Source organism: Ostrea edulis, chromosome 2 (assembly GCF_947568905.1).
Source record: "Ostrea edulis chromosome 2, xbOstEdul1.1, whole genome shotgun sequence".
Lineage (NCBI taxonomy): Eukaryota > Metazoa > Mollusca > Bivalvia > Ostreida > Ostreidae > Ostrea > Ostrea edulis.
Window position 1 is genome coordinate 14887369 of NC_079165.1, and position 20031 is coordinate 14907399.

The 20031-nt window shown below is 34.8% G+C and overlaps 1 protein-coding gene across 1 annotated transcript in view; it reads left to right on the forward strand.

Annotated features, from left to right (window-relative positions):
• LOC125680479 (ankyrin repeat and SAM domain-containing protein 3-like) overlaps nucleotides 1-19398 on the forward strand; it is a 24062-nt gene extending 4664 nt beyond the window's left edge. The window contains exons 2-13 of the mRNA XM_048920097.2: nucleotides 778-1004; nucleotides 1922-2117; nucleotides 2962-3083; nucleotides 3646-3727; nucleotides 4147-4279; nucleotides 5814-5984; nucleotides 6850-6999; nucleotides 8873-9615; nucleotides 10064-10212; nucleotides 13283-13427; nucleotides 13632-13804; nucleotides 14095-19398. Of these exons, the coding sequence (XP_048776054.2) occupies nucleotides 814-1004; nucleotides 1922-2117; nucleotides 2962-3083; nucleotides 3646-3727; nucleotides 4147-4279; nucleotides 5814-5984; nucleotides 6850-6999; nucleotides 8873-9615; nucleotides 10064-10212; nucleotides 13283-13427; nucleotides 13632-13804; nucleotides 14095-14332 (2493 nt within the window). The 5' untranslated portion in view covers nucleotides 778-813 and the 3' untranslated portion in view covers nucleotides 14333-19398. The remainder of the gene's footprint in view (nucleotides 1-777; nucleotides 1005-1921; nucleotides 2118-2961; nucleotides 3084-3645; nucleotides 3728-4146; nucleotides 4280-5813; nucleotides 5985-6849; nucleotides 7000-8872; nucleotides 9616-10063; nucleotides 10213-13282; nucleotides 13428-13631; nucleotides 13805-14094) is intronic.
• The last annotated feature ends 633 nt before the right edge of the window (nucleotides 19399-20031 follow it).

A 20031-nucleotide genomic window follows, 5' to 3' on the forward strand; every position in this document is an offset into this window, starting at 1 on the left:
ATCTTCTCAAGAACCTCAGGGCCAGGAAAGTACAAATTTACATGAAAGCTTCCTGACATAGTGCAGATTCAAGTTTGTTAAAATCATGGCCTCCGGGGGTAGGATGGGGCCACAATAGGGGATCAAAGTTTTACATACAAATATATAGGGAAAATCTTTAAAATCTTCTTAAGAATCACGGGGCTAGAAAAGTAAAAATTTACATGAAGGCTTCCTGACATAATGTAGATTCACGTTTGTTAAAATCATGGCCCCCGGGGGTAGGATGAGGCCACAATAGAGGATCAAAGTTTTTTTTAGATAGAAATATACAGAGAAAATCTTTAAAAATCTTCTGATGAAGAATCACTGGGCCAGAAAAGTTTTCATTCCCGAGGGGGGGGGGGGGTCACAAGAGGGGATCACAGTTTTACAGACAAACATATAGAGATAATCTTTAAAAATCTTCTTTTCAAGAACCATTAGGCCAGAGAAGTTTACATTTACATAAAAGCTTCCTGACATAGTGCAGATTCAAGTTTGTAAAAATTATGGCCTCGGGAGAAGGTTGGGGGCCACAATAGGGATCAAGGTTTTGCATGCGAATATATTGGGAAAATCTTTCAATATGGGCCAAGGTGACTCAAGTGAGTGATGTGGCCCATGGACCTCTTGTATTTTGTTATCTGTACTGCATCATTATATTTTGTTATTAGTACTGTAGACTGATGACTGGTGTGTTATATTTTGTTATTAGTACTGTAGACTGATGACTGGATCATTATATTTTGTTATTAGTACTGTAGACTAATGGCTGGATCAACATGACAGAGGATGGCCCAGGAGGCGGATAACCAGTACGAGGCGTCGGATGAATCCTCGGAGAATGAGCTGTTGGATCGCAGTCTATCCGTGTGGAAGGGCTGGAACTGGAATGTTAAGGACGTGTTTGATCCGATTCCGTTGGATCTTCACACAGCGTCTAGCATTGGACAGTATGATGTTGTCAGGTCGTACATTGCCAGGTAAATATTTCTCAGATATCAGTAGAGTGGTGTGTCCATAGGCGCTCAGGTCATGGGTAATGTAAATAGAGGAAATTCGGAACTATCATTGTGACATTTTTCTCCACTCTACGATACAGAGTTTTAGTTTTCTGCAATTTTTGTATATACTAGTATGCTGTTAAAATTTATTTCATAGACATTTGAAATTTGACTTTACACACACCATATCTTTTTAGTAAACGGTGGGAGAAATCAATTTTTAAAATTTTTATGAAATTAAATTTTTACAACATGCTAGTATATATTACGCAATATAGGTTACAGAAAACTAAAAATCTGCATCATAGAGAGGAGAAAAAAGTCACGATCATATTTCAAATTTTCTCAATAACTCTAAAGTCTTATTTACATTTTCCATGACCCAAACGTCTAAGGGTGTATCACTGGGGAAAATATCTCGCGTTATTTCATGAAAAATATCTTGGATGTATTGTGTTATGAAATTGAATGTTTTCCTTCTTCAATTTATTTATCATTTAAGAGAAAGATACAGATTCTTACAGTGCTGACTTTTAGTGCTTTGAATTTACCAATGACCCACAAATTTCATGGGGGGAGGGGGCTAATTTTTTTATGATTTCAGCATTTTTAATTTTTAGGTAATTGCACCTTGTAAACAGTCGGAATTTAAAACCAAAATGTGTAGCTTCCATATTTTTGGAAAGTATTAGAAAACAGATATAACATTGCATCAAGCACTTTTACTTCACAATATACCAATGTATCTTTACCCTCATATGATAACTGTAATAATGAAAAATATATTAGCCTTTGAAATAGGATGCTTTTTATTTACATGCATGCATTTGTCCTATAAAACATTTATTCCTTTCAAAAGACCAATAAGCAAGCTTTTGTCTTCCTTCTTTCATCAGGAAAGTGGACCTGAACAAGAAGAATCTCGGAGGCTGGAGCCCCCTGATGTACGCCTGTTACATTGGCCACGATAACATTGTCAATCTACTGCTAGATGCGGGAGTCATTGTGAATGTCAAGAACCATAAAGGACAGACCCCTCTCATGCTGGCCTCTAGCTGTGGAAATGAGAGTGTGGGCTACTTTCTAGTACAGGTATATTGAAATTTGTGTGTCGTAGAGTGGTGTTAATGCTAAAGTCGTGTTCGATTGCGACAAAGCTAAGTCGGAAATCATGAATCTAGGTTGTTTGGTTTTACATGGATATTTGCATTCACCATCTAAATTATAGAATCAGTGAATTTACTTCAGAGATGATTTTGCATGGGTTTGAGATGTCTGAATATGTTTTTGTCATGAATGAGTAAAATTGTGGGGTGAATTTTTTGTGTTGTTTTGAATTAAATGTAATTTCGTGAAGTTAGATATTTTTTGTCATACAAGTCACATTCTAAAAGGAAACAAACAAATTTAAATTGGATTGTTGTGTATGTAAAGTTGTATTAAGAATCTTATGATTGACGGTTATAAAAAAAAATTTAACCTTGTTAATTTATGCAGCCAAGAATTTTTCCTTCTTTTGATATTGTATGTATTATTCTTTTTTTGTGAAAATATATCAAAAATGTAGGCAACTACTTACAAAATGATAGTGTGTATGTATGAAAGTGTGTGAGAGAGGTTAGCAAATATAATATTTGTTCTGTTGTTTAAGAAAAATGACAAATGATACAAAAAGACAAGAATTGATGCTTGGATTTAGTATTAGGTGTCGGATTATTTACACGATAGAATCACGAATCTGGATTTTAAAACTAATCTTGTTTTGCTCTAATCAAACTCAATTGAAGCCAAAAAGAAAAAAGAAAAAAACTCAATTGAAGCCATAAATTTTTTTTTAGATAATATTAGAAATGACCAAATATTCAGTTTAGCATTAAGTAATTAAAATTCTATGATGATAAAAATGATTTTTGTTGATGATTTTGATTGAACACAGCAAGGAGCAGAACTGGAGGCTCGAGATCACAAAGGCTGGACAGCCCTGTTTCACGCTACGTATGCTGGACACCAGAACATGGTCAAGTTTCTCCTGGAACAGGGAGTCAACATTAATGCTGTGTAAGTGGGATATAATACTGACGAAGAATAATGTCCCTATTGTCTGAGGATTTAAAATATATGCAGTCAAACCTCATTATCTTGAACTCAATGGGACTGAGAAAAAACTTCAAAATATCTGAGTATTCGAAATATTAAGGGTAAAATACTTAAAGAATAAGTGGTTGGGACTTCTGAATAACTTTGACATATCCATTGTATTCGAGATATTGGTGTTGAAGATAAAGAAGTTCAATTGTACTTGTATTACCATGTCTCTGTTACCATAGTAACTAAGTAAATACAGAATACAGTAAAACACAGTTATAGTGAACCTCCAGGGACAGCAAAACACAGTTCGGTATAACCAACTTCATTATATCCAATACAATTTTTGTTATTTTCCTTTCATGGGGGAATAAAAATCACTTCGCAATAAGTGTGAATTCGTTTTAAGTGTGTTTTATTGCATGTGTACACTGTATGAACTTTTCATACATGTAGCTTTAAGGATAGAAAACAAGTCTTGCTTGATACATACCTATACCAATCTTGCATATCGTTTTTTTCTTTTCTTATCTAGGGAACCAAGTCTTGGATTAACTCCCTTTATGGAGGCTGCAGCTGAAGGTCACGAAATTATTGTCCAGCTTCTTTTACAACATGTAAGGAATTCAGATTAAGAATCTTAAAAGAATTCAGTGGTTATAAAAGATGTGAGGAAAATAATTCCCATTAGAATATGATAATAATGTCTTCATTGTAATGCAAATGTGCAGAATTATGACCTCACCGACTAAACTGAAAATGCAAATCCACAGAATTATAATAGTGCAAACTAAACTGAAAATGCTGATCAGCAGAATCTGCAGATTTATAACATCATGAACTTAATTTGACAATGCAAATCCACAGAACTATGACCTTGTAGACAAAAGTATGTCTATTGTAGTTTTATCTGATGTTTAACCCCTGATAGACATCAAGTCAGTTGTTCAGTAGTAGAACTAAATTTTCTTACGTTTTACACTAGACATAGTGAATGTTAAAAGTTTGTATCTTGAAAAAATGTGACAATTTTTAGGGAGTGAATGTGTTTACGAAGGCCCACAATGGTGACACTGCCCGATCCCTGGCTCTGATTCACAGCAACATGAAGATCGTTAGTCTTATTGACAACCATGTCATGCCTAACACCTGTCTGCGGTCAGAGGCAGGTAAGTTATGGTAGGGACAGGATCTATTAGGTTATAACCCTGTGACCAGGACTGGATGGTAAAACTTTAAATATTGGGCCTTTGTAAGGAGAGTCAGCTTGTGGGCTATTGTACAGAGAGTCAACTTATTGTGGGCTACTGTACAGTGAGTCAGCTTATTGTGGGCTATTGTACAGAGAGTGAGCTAATTGTGGGTTTTGTACAGAGAGTGAGCTTATTGTGGGCTATTGTACAGAGGGGCCTTATTGTGGGCTATTGTACAGACAGTGAGTGTATTTTGGGCTGTTGTACAGAGAGTGAGCTAATTGTGGGTTTTGTGCAGAGAGTGAGCTTATTGTGGGCTATTGTACAGACAGTGAGTGTATTTTGGGCTGTTGTACAGAGAGTGAGCTTATTGTGGGTTACTGTACAAAGGGGCCTTATTGTGAGCTATTGTGCAGAGAGTGAGTTTATTGTGGGCTTTTATACAGAGAGTCAGCTTATTGTGGGCTATTGTACAGAGAGTGGGTTTATTGTGGGTTGTTATACAATGAGCTTGTTATGGGGTGTCAGTGAGCTTATTGTGAACTGTTATACATTGACCTTATTGAAAGCTGTTGTATGGACAGTGAGTTTATTGTGGGCTGTTGTACAGTGATCATATTGTGGGCTATTGTACAGAGAGTGAGTTTATTGTGGGCTGTTGTACAGGGTGAGCATATTGTGGGCTTGAGTTTATTGTGGGATTTTGTACAGACTGAGCTTTATTGTGGGCTGTTAAACAGCTTATTGTGAACTTTTATACATACAATGATCTAATTGTGGGCTGTTACACAGCTAATTGTGAACTTTTACACATACAATGAGTTTTTTGTGAGCTGTTGTACAGACAATGAGCTTGTTAGAGACTGTTGTAGAGGCTGTGAGCTTATTGTGAGCTGTTGTACAGACAATGAACTTGTTAGAGACTTTACACAGACAATGAGCTTGTTAGACGTTTTACAGACAATGAGCTTGTTAGAGACTGTTGTACAGACAATGAGCTTGTTAGAGACTGTTGTAGAGACTGTGAGCTTATTGTGAGCTGTTGTACAGACAATGAACTTGTTAGAGACTTTACACAGACAATGAGCTTGTTAGATGTTTTACAGACAATGAGCTTGTTAGAGACTGTTGTACAGATAATGAGCTTGTTAGAGACTTCTACAGACAATGAGCTTGTTAGAGCCTTTACATAGACAATGAGCTTGTTAGAGACTTTATACAGCCAATGAGCTTGTTAGAGACTGTTGTACAGACAATGAGTTTGTTAGAGACTTTATACAGACAATGAGCTTGTTAGAGACTTTATACAGACAATGAGCTTGTTAGAGACTTTATACAGACAATGAGCTTGTTAGAGACTTTATACAGACAATGAGCTTGTTAGAGACTGTTGTACAGACAATGAGCTTGTTAGAGACTGTTGTACAGACTGTGAGCTTGGTAGAAACATTATGCAGACAATGAGCTTGTTACAGACTGTTGTACAGACTGAGAGCTTATTGTGTTTTAGGTTTAGATGCTGGTGAACTAAGTTCCTCTGATGAAGCTTACTCTAAACCAAAGCAAGGTCATAGAGGTCAAAAGAGTAAAGGTCGCGGACCAAGCATTCGAGATGGACCAGACGCCATAGCAAGACTGATCAACAGATCTCCAACCACAGACAACTACAAACCAGCCAAAAGTGAGTTATTAATTGCATGGAAGACAGAGAATTGTGAAATATATTTAGAGGATAGAGAGGTACTCCAGGCTTTGGGACCTTAAAATCTTATTTACTGTAGATTCCGAAATATTCACAAGGAATTTATTGTCGCGTAATTTTACGAGTCATCACTCGCGAAATAAAATTATTGACTTTTATTTTTCTGTTGTTAAAAAACATGTAAGAACTCTTGATTAACAGACAACACATGAATTCTTGTTCACACGATTAGACATCCACGAGTCATTTCGCTGTATTAAGTATTCACATAGAATAGAAACGAATCAACTGTAATATACATGTATTTCAACATGTATTTCAATCCTGTAAGGATTTGTATGTACACAAGTTTTTTTATGTTGAATCATATTTGCAATTGCCATGCACTGTGACACATTGAAATGTTTGGCATTGTGTAAAATTTCAATGTAAGTTACATGTATTGTCAGTTGATGATCACTAAGCAAAAAAAAATACAATGTATTTCATACGAACTTTCACTTTTAAGGATGTATAGACACTTACTTTTTCAAAGATGTATAAGACACTTATATTTCAAGGATGTATATAACAATACAATATAATTGTATTTAATGTAAAGTCTTTAAGTAAACAAATAGATACCTCGGTGTGACTCGAAAATTGTAAAAAGACATGATCTATTTCTGATTCTATTTTTGCATCTTATTATGAAACACATTTAGTTGTTTTAAACTATGTAGTGCTTCACAGAATTCTAATAGGAGATAGATTAGTATGCCTTATCAAGATAAAGTAGTTGTGTCCATGTATGCATTGTTTTAAATAATTGATGTACAATGGAGTGCTGCTTATTGCTTTACAGAAGGGCCAAAAGTCCCCAAGGGATATATGACATTCCCCCGAGGAACTGAGGGAAATGAGGAGAACTCCAAGCTGTGTTATAGAGATGTGACTTCTCCAATCAATCTACAAGACTACAATGCTCTGGACAGTTCTGGGGGAAGAGGAACAGGTATTGAATTGTCTCCCTTATCATCTCCAAGACTAAAGTAATATACTTAAATTCTCTAGCTTCCTTGAATTGTTTGTGATTTGAAAGGTAAAATTTACTGCTGTTTTAGGCTGTCCTCTCACTACTATATATTATGGAAAATTAGTACAAGTTTCAACTTTGAACAAGGGCACTTTTTGCTGTTGCTGCTTTGAAACTTTCTAAGAAAAGATCATTTAAGTGTTTGAAAAAAAAACCTGCTGAGATTTACAACATAGAGCACAAATCAAACTTTTTAGTTTGCATTCATTACTTAAAAACTGAGAAAAGTTTTGTAAGAATGCTATATAACTGCCATAAAAATGTCATCTGCTATAATACTTACAGTTCATCTGTAATGCATGTATAAGTATGGATAATTTATATTGTAAAACATGCACATGCTCTCAATAGTGCATATATATATATATATATATATATATATATATATATAAAAATCCAATAATAAAAGTCAAGAAACACAAAACTCGAATAACATTTCACTGTTAGCGCTTTCGGCTTTAATGCCTCTTCAGACAGTTATAAAATGAAATATGTGTGGTTCCAAAGAAATTGGCCGGTTTATACAGAGACCGGAGTGCAGAATGTTGACAAGAATGAGAGTTGCTTCCCTTGTATTCACTGGCTATGCATACGTGTGTAATGATTGCTAACGTTTTATTATATCACAAAAGAATTCAAAATGTAAAAATAAAAATGTCAGTGTTTTGTTGTCGTGTTCTTTTGACAAAAAGTTTCAATTTTTATTAAACAGTTTAAAATCTCAGAATTATTCGTGCACTTTTCTGTTGTTAAATTGTCGATTTCGTCTACATCCTCGCCGTCTTCAAGTGCTACATTATGTACGTTCGTTAAGTTTGTGTTGTGTTCATCTAATCTTTCCCAGCTTTCGTTGTAAATGTATCGCTTTCAACTGTCTCAATTTGTGAAACGGAAACTGATGTAATGCCGAGTGATCGATCGGACATGGCGAGTTGTGCTAACTAACTGCATATCATCACTGTCTGACTCGCCGTAGAGCTCCGTTAAGTCCACGAGGGGAAACCCTGCTTTTGGAAAACATAACTGGATTGTTGACGATTTTGTTTCATTCCAAGAATGTATCGAAATCACCGATTAATGGAACTTTGTCTTTTAATGTCAGTGCTCGTCTCTGTCATTATGGGGGAGGCCCGTGCGCCATTACCTCGTGAGTGGTGCTGTCATAATTGAAAAGTGCATCCCCCAAACATCAGATTTTACTTTAAACTGATTACGACTCATCGCCAGTTGAACTCTTTTACTTACCTGAGGTTCCCCTTAATTAAAACACCCTCTGTGTACACCACGTGTGATCGACCGACTACCAACAGGTTGGTCATTGTGGGGTGGCTGGTATAAATACGATAATTAGAGCTAATTACGAGCAGTTGTGACCTCGTGTAAACTGAATACGATGGACCGTGAAAATTGGGTGGGGTTCTGTCGAGTGGCCGGTTTACACAGGATAATTAAAGCTAACTGATAGCAGTTGGGACTGCGTAGGCCAGCCGATATACAGAATATGCAGTATCCGGAGTACAGGGAATTATTAATAAAGGATTTTCTAAAAAAAATGTTAGGGACTATATTTTGTGGCCGGAATTGACAGAGCGCCGCAGTACTCAGGCCGATTTGGACAAATTATACTGTGTATATATATATATATATATATATATATATATAAGTAGCTTTCAAGAAATGGGTGTAAATAAAGTACATGTACCAAATTATGTAAATTTTCTGTTGACTGTAGATTTAATTTAATTATGAATAAACAAAATGAATTTATATCGATGATTGTTAATCTTTATAGACTCTAACGATAATGAGCCGGGAGAGGATGGGAACGCCTTTTCTAAAACTGGTGCCCTGACCATCAAGAGCAGCTCCGGATCTAGTGGGGGACTAATGGCGGCTTTTGGTCTTAGTCACAGCAGTAATGACAGTGATGGTTATCAACCACAGGACAGCTCCTCCCTAGATGGCAGCACTGGTGGGCGAGATTTGTCTGAGAACGAGGGTGCTTTATCCCCGGCCTCAAGCTACAACAAAGCCATGGCACAGCTCAGCCTGAAAAACCAGTCAGGCGTGTCTTCAGAGTCAGAACTGGAAAACTTAGCCAGAAATGAAAAAGACATTAAAAGCAATACAAAGGAGCAGGTCTCCCAGAATAACCCACAGCCTAAACCTAGTGCAATGAGTCCCACTTCACAGCTGAAAGACCGTGAGAAACAGTCCAATAAAAGTCGCTCTAACTCTCCCAGTGTCAAGTTCAATACTCAGGACGTCATCATGCAGCCATCAGTTCCTGTTCATACCCCTCCCCCACAGCATCAGATTGACCAGCACCGCCCCCCACCAAATCAACCTCCCCACCCCACTACACAAGTCACTACGAATCCGCCCACGCAGATACCCCAGCATCTACAGGGTGCCAAGCCCAAGGTGCTACCTCCAGGATTTAACAATCTTGCCGCAAATTTTATGCCACAGTTGGGATGTCATATATTACCTGCTTCTGGTATCCCAGAACAACAGTTCTTTGCTCAGAAAAAGGTCAGAATTTTAGTGATATGTGTTGCCAGTTTCCCAACCCTACCTACCTTTTTGCTGTTACCCTAAAGATTTTTTAAAATTGATTATATGTATAAAAAAAAGTAAAAATCCTGAATTTTCAAACTGGAATTTTTTTCTGTTTGCATTTGAGTTTCCGACCTAATTTTTATGGGAGTGAAATAGTAAACACAGATATATTTTATTTTGGCCTTATAAACAGTACAATGAAAGTTTCAAATTGGATTCCATCAAACAGTCCTTATTTTCATTACTGGTATGATGTAAGATGTATAGATTTTTCTTTTGTTACATTTACCATTACATTGTTGAGTTCTACTTATTACTTTTACAGCAAATACTTTTCATAGACACATGATAATTATATTTAAAACATATATATTTGGTCAGATTTTATATAAAGGTGAAGTTTCCCTGTTTCTGATTTTAGACTGACCATGAAGATCACCCTAGAGACCTACCCTCACTGCTACATCAACTGGGTCTGTCCAAATACCTGAAAGTGTTTGAGGAACAAGATGTGGATCTGCAAGTGTTCCTGTCACTGACAGATAATGACTTGAAGGAGATTGGAATAAAGTAAGATATATAAATATACATGTAGATGTCTTTGAATCTTCAGATACCAATATTAATAAAACTTTTAAAAAAATAAATACCAATACAATGAACATGCTTATAATGAAATTATGCTTATTGTGAAGTGATATTATTTCCCTAAAATAACAAAAATGTCATTAGATGTCAACGAAGAAAAATAGAAATCATATTCTCATATAGTCATCAACTGGGCCTTATTATACCTAGTTGGTTATATGTTTTTTGCTAGCCCTGTTTTACTTATATATACTGTTATATTCACACTTTGATTGGGTTGGAACACATGTGAGTTATTAGGGGAGGTGTAGAAACACATGTGAGTTATTAGGGGAGGTGTAGAAACACATGTGAGTTATTAGGGGAGGTGTAGAAACACATGTGAGTTATTAGGGGGTGTAGTTACACATGTGAGTTATTAGGGGAGATGTAGTTACACATGTGAGTTATTAGGGGAGATGTAGTTACACATGTGAGTTATTAGGGGACATGTAGAAACACATGTGAGTTATTAGGGGAGGTGTAGAAACACATGTGAGTTATTAGGGGAGATGTAGAAACACATGTGAGTTATTAGGGGAGATGTAGAAACACATGTGAGTTATTAGGGGAGGTGTAGAAACACATGTGAGTTATTAGGGGAGATGTAGTTACACATGTGAGTTATTAGGGGAGATGTAGAAACACATGTAAGTTATTAGGGAAGGTGTAGAAACACATGTGAGTTATTAGGGGAGATGTAGTTACACATGTGAGTTATTAGGGGAGATGTAGTTACACATGTGAGTTATTAGGGGAGGTGTAGAAACACATGTGAGTTATTAGGGGAGATGTAGTTACACATGCGAGTTATTAGGGGAGGTGTAGAAACACATACAAGTTATTAGGGGAGATGTAGAAACACATGTGAGTTATTAGGGAAGATGTAGAAACACTAGCTGCAGAACTGTAGCTCTCTGAAAAAATATTTTGACATAACAGAGAGCTACAGAGCCACCCCTTATAAAAACCTTCGATTTACGGCGCACAAAAAGCTGCGCACGGTTGAGGCCTTATATTGTTGTATTCTTGAGTTACTGTCTCATAAATTTAATATAAAAAATTCTTAACATATTTTCCTACTATACTTGTGTCTAAACATACCTTCAAATATTCATGAAAGCCCCACACGACCTGAAAACTCCCAGCTTCAAATGATTTCGTTTCACACATGTGAATTATTAGGGGAGGTGTAGTTACACATGTGAGTTGTTAGGGGAGGTGTAGAAACACATGATTGTGAGTTATTAAGGGAGGTGTAGTTACACATGTGAGTTATTAAGGGAGGTGTAGTTACACATGTGAGTTATTAGGGGAGATGTAGAAACACATGCGAGTTATTAGGGGACATGTAGAAACACATGTGAGTTATTAGGGGGACATGTAGAAACACATGTGAGTTATTAGGGGAGGTGTATAAACATGTGAGTTTTTAGGGAAGATGTAGAAACACATGTGAGTTATTAGGGGAGGAGTAGAAACACATGTAAGTTATTAGGGAAGGTGTAGAAACACATGTGAGTTATTAGGGGAGGTGTAGTTACACATGTGAGTTATTAGGGGAGGTGAAGAAACACATGATTGTGAGTTATTAGGGGAGGTGTAGTTACACATGTGAGTTATTAGGGGAGGTGTAGAAACACATGTGAGTTATTAGGGGAGGTGTAGAAACACATGTGAGTTATTAGGGGAGATGTAGAAACACATGTGAGTTATTGGGGGGGAGGGACGTAAAAACACGTGAGTTATTAGGGGAGGTGTAGTTACACATGTGAGTTATTAGGAGATGTAGAAACACATGTGAGTTATTAGGGGGGGTGTAGAAACACATGTGAGTTATTAGGGGAGGTGTAGAAACACATGATTGTGAGTTATTAGAGGAGGTGTAGTTACACATGTGAGTTATTAGGCAGGGTTTGACATTTACTTTTTTGAGCACTAGACCAGTCGGGCTACTTCAAATGATTTTTACTAGACCTGACCTTACATCAACTAGTCCTGACCAACTTTCCAGAGAAAAAAAAAACCCTGGTGGTTTCTCCATATTTAAGTACTTAATTCAAATGACAAACGTTAAGTTTAAACTAAAACGTACTTAATCGTCTCAAAAACATCTTTTAGTCTCGTAATTCAATTTGATGCTTTTATTTTCAAACGCATTTTCTGTTTCTTTAAATTCTACTCGGCACAGAAATTCTTTAGTCCATTTGTTAGAATAAAATGGCCTCAACCGTTTTTTTAAAAAAAATTTATTGCACAAGCCCTGCTTTGTTTCTTCCCAACCTATTCTTTTTTTTTTCTCTCGGAACATCCTTCCTTGAGGACGAGAAGTCGAGACATTCCCGCACATGTGTCAACACCGAAAAATGACTATTTACGATGTAATTTATTAATTTGATAGACACTTTCTTATATTCAATTAAAATAAACTGTTTTTGGTTTTTTAAATGAAAATAAATTCAGTTTATATCTATGTATCCGAAACATAACTTTACACACATTAACAAAGAGTAAATGTCGTAAAACATCACTTTCGACAGTGACTTATATATTAGAACTAAAAATAGAGATTTTGTCATCACGCGGTTCAAAATTGCTCGCAAACTCTTTACAGTTATTTTTGTTAGTTAAAAATAAGATATCTTATGGTTTAAACTAAAGTTTCTTGTTTATTTTTTCAACACGACCAGTCGGACTAGTAAATCGATATTTTACCCAACCTGACCTATCATTTAGTAGACTCGGTCGGTCGGACGTGCCTTAGTGTCAAACTCTGTTAGGGGAGATGTAGAAACACATGTGAGTTATTAGGGGAGATGTAGAAACACATGTGAGTTATTAGGGGACATGTAGAAACACATGTGAGTTATTAGGGGAGGTGTAGAAACACACGTGAGTTATTAGGGGACATGTAGAAACACATGCGAGTTATTAGGGGAGATGTAGAAACACATGTCAAATGTTGATATATACATTGTATATGTAATATGGGTGGAAAATTGGAAAATTACAGATTATTTGGTCCAAGAAAAAAAATGACCAATGCCATAGCTCGCTGGCAGAGTAAGGCTCCAATGCCAACCAATGACAAGCTGGAACAGGCTTATGCTGATCGTCTGGAGGGAGAAATGCAAGAAATGGCTCTTCAGCTGCTAAAGGTACAATCAAGTACACAAAAGCTTTTTCTATAAGTTCACATTAGGCATTTGAAAGAATTTTGATATAATGAAATTAGAGTCATCAACTGGGCCTTAGTATACTGTTGAACGTTTGACAAGTGGTAAAAACGATATTGTTGACTTTTTCATATTTCAAATTAATTTGAAGTTTTCAGAGGGCTGATGTCATTTTTCATTCTGTAGGCTACAGAACAGGTTGAAGCTATGAAAGCTGAAGTTAAACAGGAACAACAACTCCGCCTAGTGACAGAGAGCTGTCTAAACGATGAGAGAGCCATGCGACACCATATAACGGGAGTCATGCGAGAAATGAGGATGAAATGTGACGAGATGAAGGAATCCTTACGCAATCTTACGTATGTCTCATGGCATGTTTTTACGTTTTTGTACGATTTTTTTTAATCTAGGTTTGAAAAGATGACAAGAATTTTATTTTATCTATTCTTCTACGTAAGTAATTAAAAGAAAGTCATTGTATGTATTTCACCTTCTAACGAAAGTAAATTTCTTTTCATTTCTGACCTGGATTTCTTTTTTAAAAAACTTCAGTCAAAACTTGGACTTAAATTCTGACTGTTCAAATGAAAGAAAACTCAAACTTTTTGTAGAAATCCAAGCTTGATTTGTTTTTATATCTTCTCTACAGTCATAATCATTCAGAAATTCGCCTGAAGCTACAGAATTCAGGAGACTCCAATTCCTTGAAAGACATGTCTCATCACAATAGATGTATAACGCTGACAAGCGATAGGCTGTACAACTTAGAGGGAGTGATGAAGAAGACAGAACAACAGATTAAGGACCTTCAGAAATATCTCTCTGTTGTCATGATAAACATCGACAGAATTGTTGGAAGGAGTCACAATGAAAATGGCTTCTCGTGAACATTAACCAGTATGAGCTCTGGTGAATTTCACAACCATCGTTCTTGGTTAAACAATATCATTATTCAGAGCTAATCCATAACATATTTTTATGAAAGAATCTCGTTTGTGTGTGTACTGAATAGAAAGAGATTTCTAGATGTATTTAAACTCCACAATTTACAAAGACAAGTGATGTTTTCGTTGCGTATACCTGTAGATCAGGAGAGAAGAAAGATAACTCTACCATCTGTGATGATTGAACATTTGTAATCTGTTACATATAAGAAAGATAACTCTACCATCTGTTACATGTACGCTTTTTTTCTCACAATTTATCATATGTTATATTTTTACAATTTACTGTGAATCCTTTTTAAATATTGATATGAATATAATTATACATGTATGAATATCTTAAAATCATTATGCATTTACATAAGTGTTAATAATCTGAATATTTTAAAGTCTTTTGTGATTTTTCCCCCTCTATAATATGTCTGTCTATCAGTCTATATCCCTTTTTTGAGCAAATGATGACAATCACTTATACACAGTGAGCTAATAGGTTTTATATGAGGCTTGCATGTTTTGTCTTTTTTATTTCATAGTTTGAACTGCCAAAAATATATAGCTTTATAAACATGCAAGGAATCTTTAATTGAGTTCTCAAATCAGTGTATATTTATGTTATGGTGTTTCGTTAATGAAAAGTTGCATGTACATCGATTATGTGTGTGAAATAGTGCTGGAACTTTGCATATATCTGAGAAAAGCAGTTATATTTAGATGAAGGTACTTAATTTTTTTTTTTAATTTATACATTTTTTTTGTCTGCATTTTTAAGAAGTGTTTTGTTTTTATATGCCAATTTACATTTAATTTACTGTAGTTCTCTGTTGCAAATGTTGGTTGTGATTTTATTTTGGAAGTTTTCATCCATTTTGAAGCAATAAATAGCAGTTGTTTTAAAGAAGGGAGTGAATATGATGGAAAAGTATGATTTGACATAAATATGAAACAAATCAATATTTTTTTTATTTTTTTTTTTTTTTTCAAATTGAAAATAAAAATGGCAGATAGCAATGTTAAGAAATCCAACATTTTTGTACATGATCACAGATTAAATATCCTTATAAGTGTATATTTGGCTATGTAGAAATCCAGATTACCTTTCTTACTATATAATCCATCGTCGGAAACCCACGCTTCGTTCCTTTCTCCATCACCCGTGGGTCCATTCATTCCTACTCGCTCGTTTTCATGAATAATTAATGAGGCAATTTGATTGGGCGCTTATCGTATACACTGAGCGAATTTGTCCAATCAAAAAGACGCTTTCAGCCCAGTTTCGGTATACAATTCTCATGATAGCAAAGTTAAGTTGATGCTACCTTTAAAAACAGAAGAGTTCCGTTACTATAACGATTACTTTGATTGGATGATATTTTTAAATATTTATTCATGAGAACGAGCGAGTGGGAATGAATGGACCCACAGGTGATGGAGAGAGGAACGAAGCGTAATCAACCGTGGGTTTCCGACGATGTATGTAATCTAATTTTTGTAAAAATAGAAATATTGATATCATTGAATGAGATATTAGTTAATTATTGTTGGCAGTATTGTTGTATTTTTCCAACAAGACATATAAAAACAACCTGTGGTATTACCCTTTATTGAATTAAGAGAAGTGTCTTTAATAAATATATTAAAGAATAGACAGCAGAAGAGGTCTTGATGTGGGATATTATTTAAAAACATTTTTTCCCCTCTGTTTGTGAGATTTTACTGGCAGTGAATACATGTACAAATTTCATCTCAGCAATCACTGGTACTAACGACTGTCATTATTTGAGGTTCTTCATTACACATTTGATTCAATGAAAATCGTTGGGGGAGGGGGGATGCAAGTGAACATGTCAAGGCAATGATACATAGTAATACACCTCATTTTCTCATTACATGTACTGCTAGAGCAGTGAACATTTTCTTAACTACACATGCTACTAACAAAACTATTTCAAAACTGATGAAAATGAAAACTAAATTTTTTGTTTTTATAAGTTAAATGAAAACAATTTACCATATGTAATGTAATTTATTCCCATGATTTGTCAACCAAGTAAAAAACAGTGGGAAACATTTGTGCAGAATTATATAGGGAGGGCTAATATATTTCACTTTTTGAACATCACAGAAAATTTACAAGTCCTTTATTTATTAGGAATTCTATATTTGTACTTTATACAACCAAATGAAGACAAAAAATATGTGTCAACCAATGCATCCATTTTTGTTTGTATCAGGTGTCCTTTATTCACGTTATCGGGAGCGGTGGTCAGTAAACAAAGTATTTTAGTGTTGATGAACAGCATGTTGACATCAGGTACTTGCTTACACACACAACCGGACCCCCAACCCCCCTCCAGTCCATATGGTACCAGGTACAATATGTGTTTAATGGGAGTCCTCTAGATAATGAGTCCTACATTTTACAATTCAATAACACACAGAGTACAGAGTAAAACTGCTAGGTATATACACATGTTTAGGAGAATTGAAAACATTACAATGTACAGTAATACATGCTTATAATGAACATGTTTATAATGAATTCATGCTTACAATGAACATGTTTATAACGAATTCATGCTTATTGTAAATTGATATTTATTCCCATATGAAAGGAAAATAATGAAAATTTTATTGGATATAATGAAGTTTGATTATATCTGGCCCTGGGGGTTTGCCATAACCATGTTTTACTGTATTTAATATTTCATAACATTGTTATAGAAGGAGAAGGTATTAGTGCCAAATGAATTGCCATGACAATACCCTGTAGTGAACTTTTAAGTGAACTGAAAGATCAACACACAAAACTAAATAAAATGTGAATCTTTTTAATGCATAATTTGATATTTTTATGTTCACCAACACACTTGTAGATTTCCAATTTTGTAAGCACCCTGGGGTGCAGATAGGTTATTGTGGGTGTATTCAATTTACACATTACAAGTATGCTGCATTAGTAGTATCCAAAATGTTTTTTAGATGTTTGTTTTGCAGTCTTATAAAAGAGTTTTTGGGTTTTTTTTAAGACCAATGACAAAGAGTTATCATTTGTTGAGAAGTAATGTGATTTTTTGTGTAAAAATGGCAGTACTAGGTCTATGAATTTCTTTCAATAGATTTTTTTTAGTTTCCTGGGGCAGAAATTTTCACATTTGATGAGTCTGGGGTGTTTGTTGTTTTTGTGTTTTTTAAAAGTTGTTTAGATGTTGCATGGAATACAAACATTTTATATGTAATTACCAACTAATCATGATTTTTGGTACATTTATTTTGAATTACTCAATATAAAGTGTAAACAATTTTTGTTATTAAGACATATTTATAAAAGATTATGCATGAAAATGCCCCAAACTTTTCATATCATAAAACACTTCTGGATGAAATGGTGGAGGAGAAAATTGAGTTATTCCCCTTTTCATTGTGTAGGTAAAATTGATCAATGCGGTAATGGTGGGGTGCCTGAGAAACTAAAGTGTGCCTTTTTGCTTAAATTGCTCTGTTTGGAATAGCTGTTCTGTGATTGATCTCCTCCCAATCATATCTATGAGTGAATCATGATTGCGGATGATAGAAAAAATTCATATATGATGTGCAAACTTTTAATTTATAATTATATACAAGTTCATACGACTGTGATTTAGGGAGGCAATATTCTATTTTTATCAACTGCACAGCAAGATGACTGTGTCTGCATATCTAGGTATTTTTTCGAATACTCTCATTGAAATAGATCAAGTTTACCAAAATGAGAAATGTGTAACGCTAAATATTGTATCAATTTGAAGTAGAAAAAAAAGGGGTCAAATTAATTACACAGGGACTTATATATATATATATTTATATAATTATATATATGTAAAGTAAAAAAATAAAATCCAATACTCAAACTTTTATCTATAGCGCTTTCGCCCTGTGGGCTCGTCAGTAGATTTTTAAACAAAAAGAATATATATATATATATATATTTATATAATTTAGAAAAACACTGCCCACCATAAATAAGTATACCTTCACTAAAATAAGTTAATTGTGCATTAAAAAAAAATGGGTTAAATCATAGATACAGATCTTTGGATGCAAAGTACTTAACTCCTACATATAAATAGATGATGTTAGACTTTAAACTTTTTGTATCCTTTATATCCTTATCTATTAAAATCTTGATTTTCTGAACTTATGAATTCTCTAAAAGGAGATATTATGCGAACCTTAATTTGAAACCTTTTCAAAGTAATTACTAAGACATATTATTGTGTGTTTGACATGTATTTTTATGAGACCCTTTGATTTTTCACCTTAGATAAATCAATATCACAATTTAACAGACTATGCCAAAAATATTGAATGTCCATTGTTGTTTCACATATATTGAAATTGTACCCATAACTGATTATTTTACTGAGATGAATTGAAAGTTATACACAGTCAATTCAGCTCTTTTCATTATATTGAATAGATTTCATGCCAAAATGTGTAAAACATTTATGTGTGTACTTGTTTATGGTGGGTAGTGTAAGTATAGAAAAATCTACACAAGTAATAGTATTATAAAAACATCACAAAGTCGATTGAGTAGACTTGACTGGTTTCTGTTCTTCCTCAGGTGTATCTCCTAAACAGGTAAGAAACGGTTGCGTTTACTCGATTGGCTTTGTAATATTGCTATTATAATATATTCATAATGTGTGTGTGGGGGTCCCTTGATAAGGTAATGGCCAGTTGGCATGCACCATCCTATGACATTTGTCTCATACTTTTTTTTAAAAAAATATATGAAGTTACAAGTAAAATAACTAGTAATGTGTTAGTGAGTGTTTATGCTGCATACTTTACATGTATGACTGTTTTCTTAAATTTGGCTCAAACGATTATCATGTATTTTAATTAGAATATATTTTGATTATGTTATAATGTGTGAAATGTATGTCCCATACCCATTGTGATGGTAGTTTATTACTGTTTATAGGACAAACATAATGAGTATGATAAAAAGTAAAATGAAAGTAATATGGAAGTTTTGTGTTAATTTTTAAGATTAGGAAGTATTGGATGAAAGGTGAAGATAACGAACAGAGATCAATCTCATAACTCCTACAAGCAATACAAAATAGATAGCTGGGCAAACACGGACCCCTGGACACACCAGAGGTGGGATCAGGTGCCTAGGAGGATAAAATATAAATTGAAGGAACGTTTCAAGTGTTATCTCAATCAACTGGAAAAAAAATAGGCCATTGCTTTATTTAAATTTCTAATTCAATATTACTAGATGACAACGTGACAAAACTTTAAGAACCTCAAGAGGCATTGTACAATGTGTGCAGTAGAAAAATGATTCATTATTAGCTCACCAGAGCTGAAAGCTCAACTGAGCTTTTCTGATCACCTGTTTTCTGTTGTCTGTCTTAACTTTTTTACATTTTCGACTTCTTCTCCAGAACCACTGGGCCAATTCTAACCAAACTTAGCACAAAGCATCCTAGGGTAAAGGGGATTCAAGTTTGTTCAAATGAAGGGCCATGACCCCTTCAAAAGGAAGATAACTGTGAAAATAGGATGGAGTCATTTAAAAATCTTCTCAAGAACCCTGGGCCAGAAGAGCTGAAATTTACTTGAAAGATTCCTGACAAATACAGATTCAA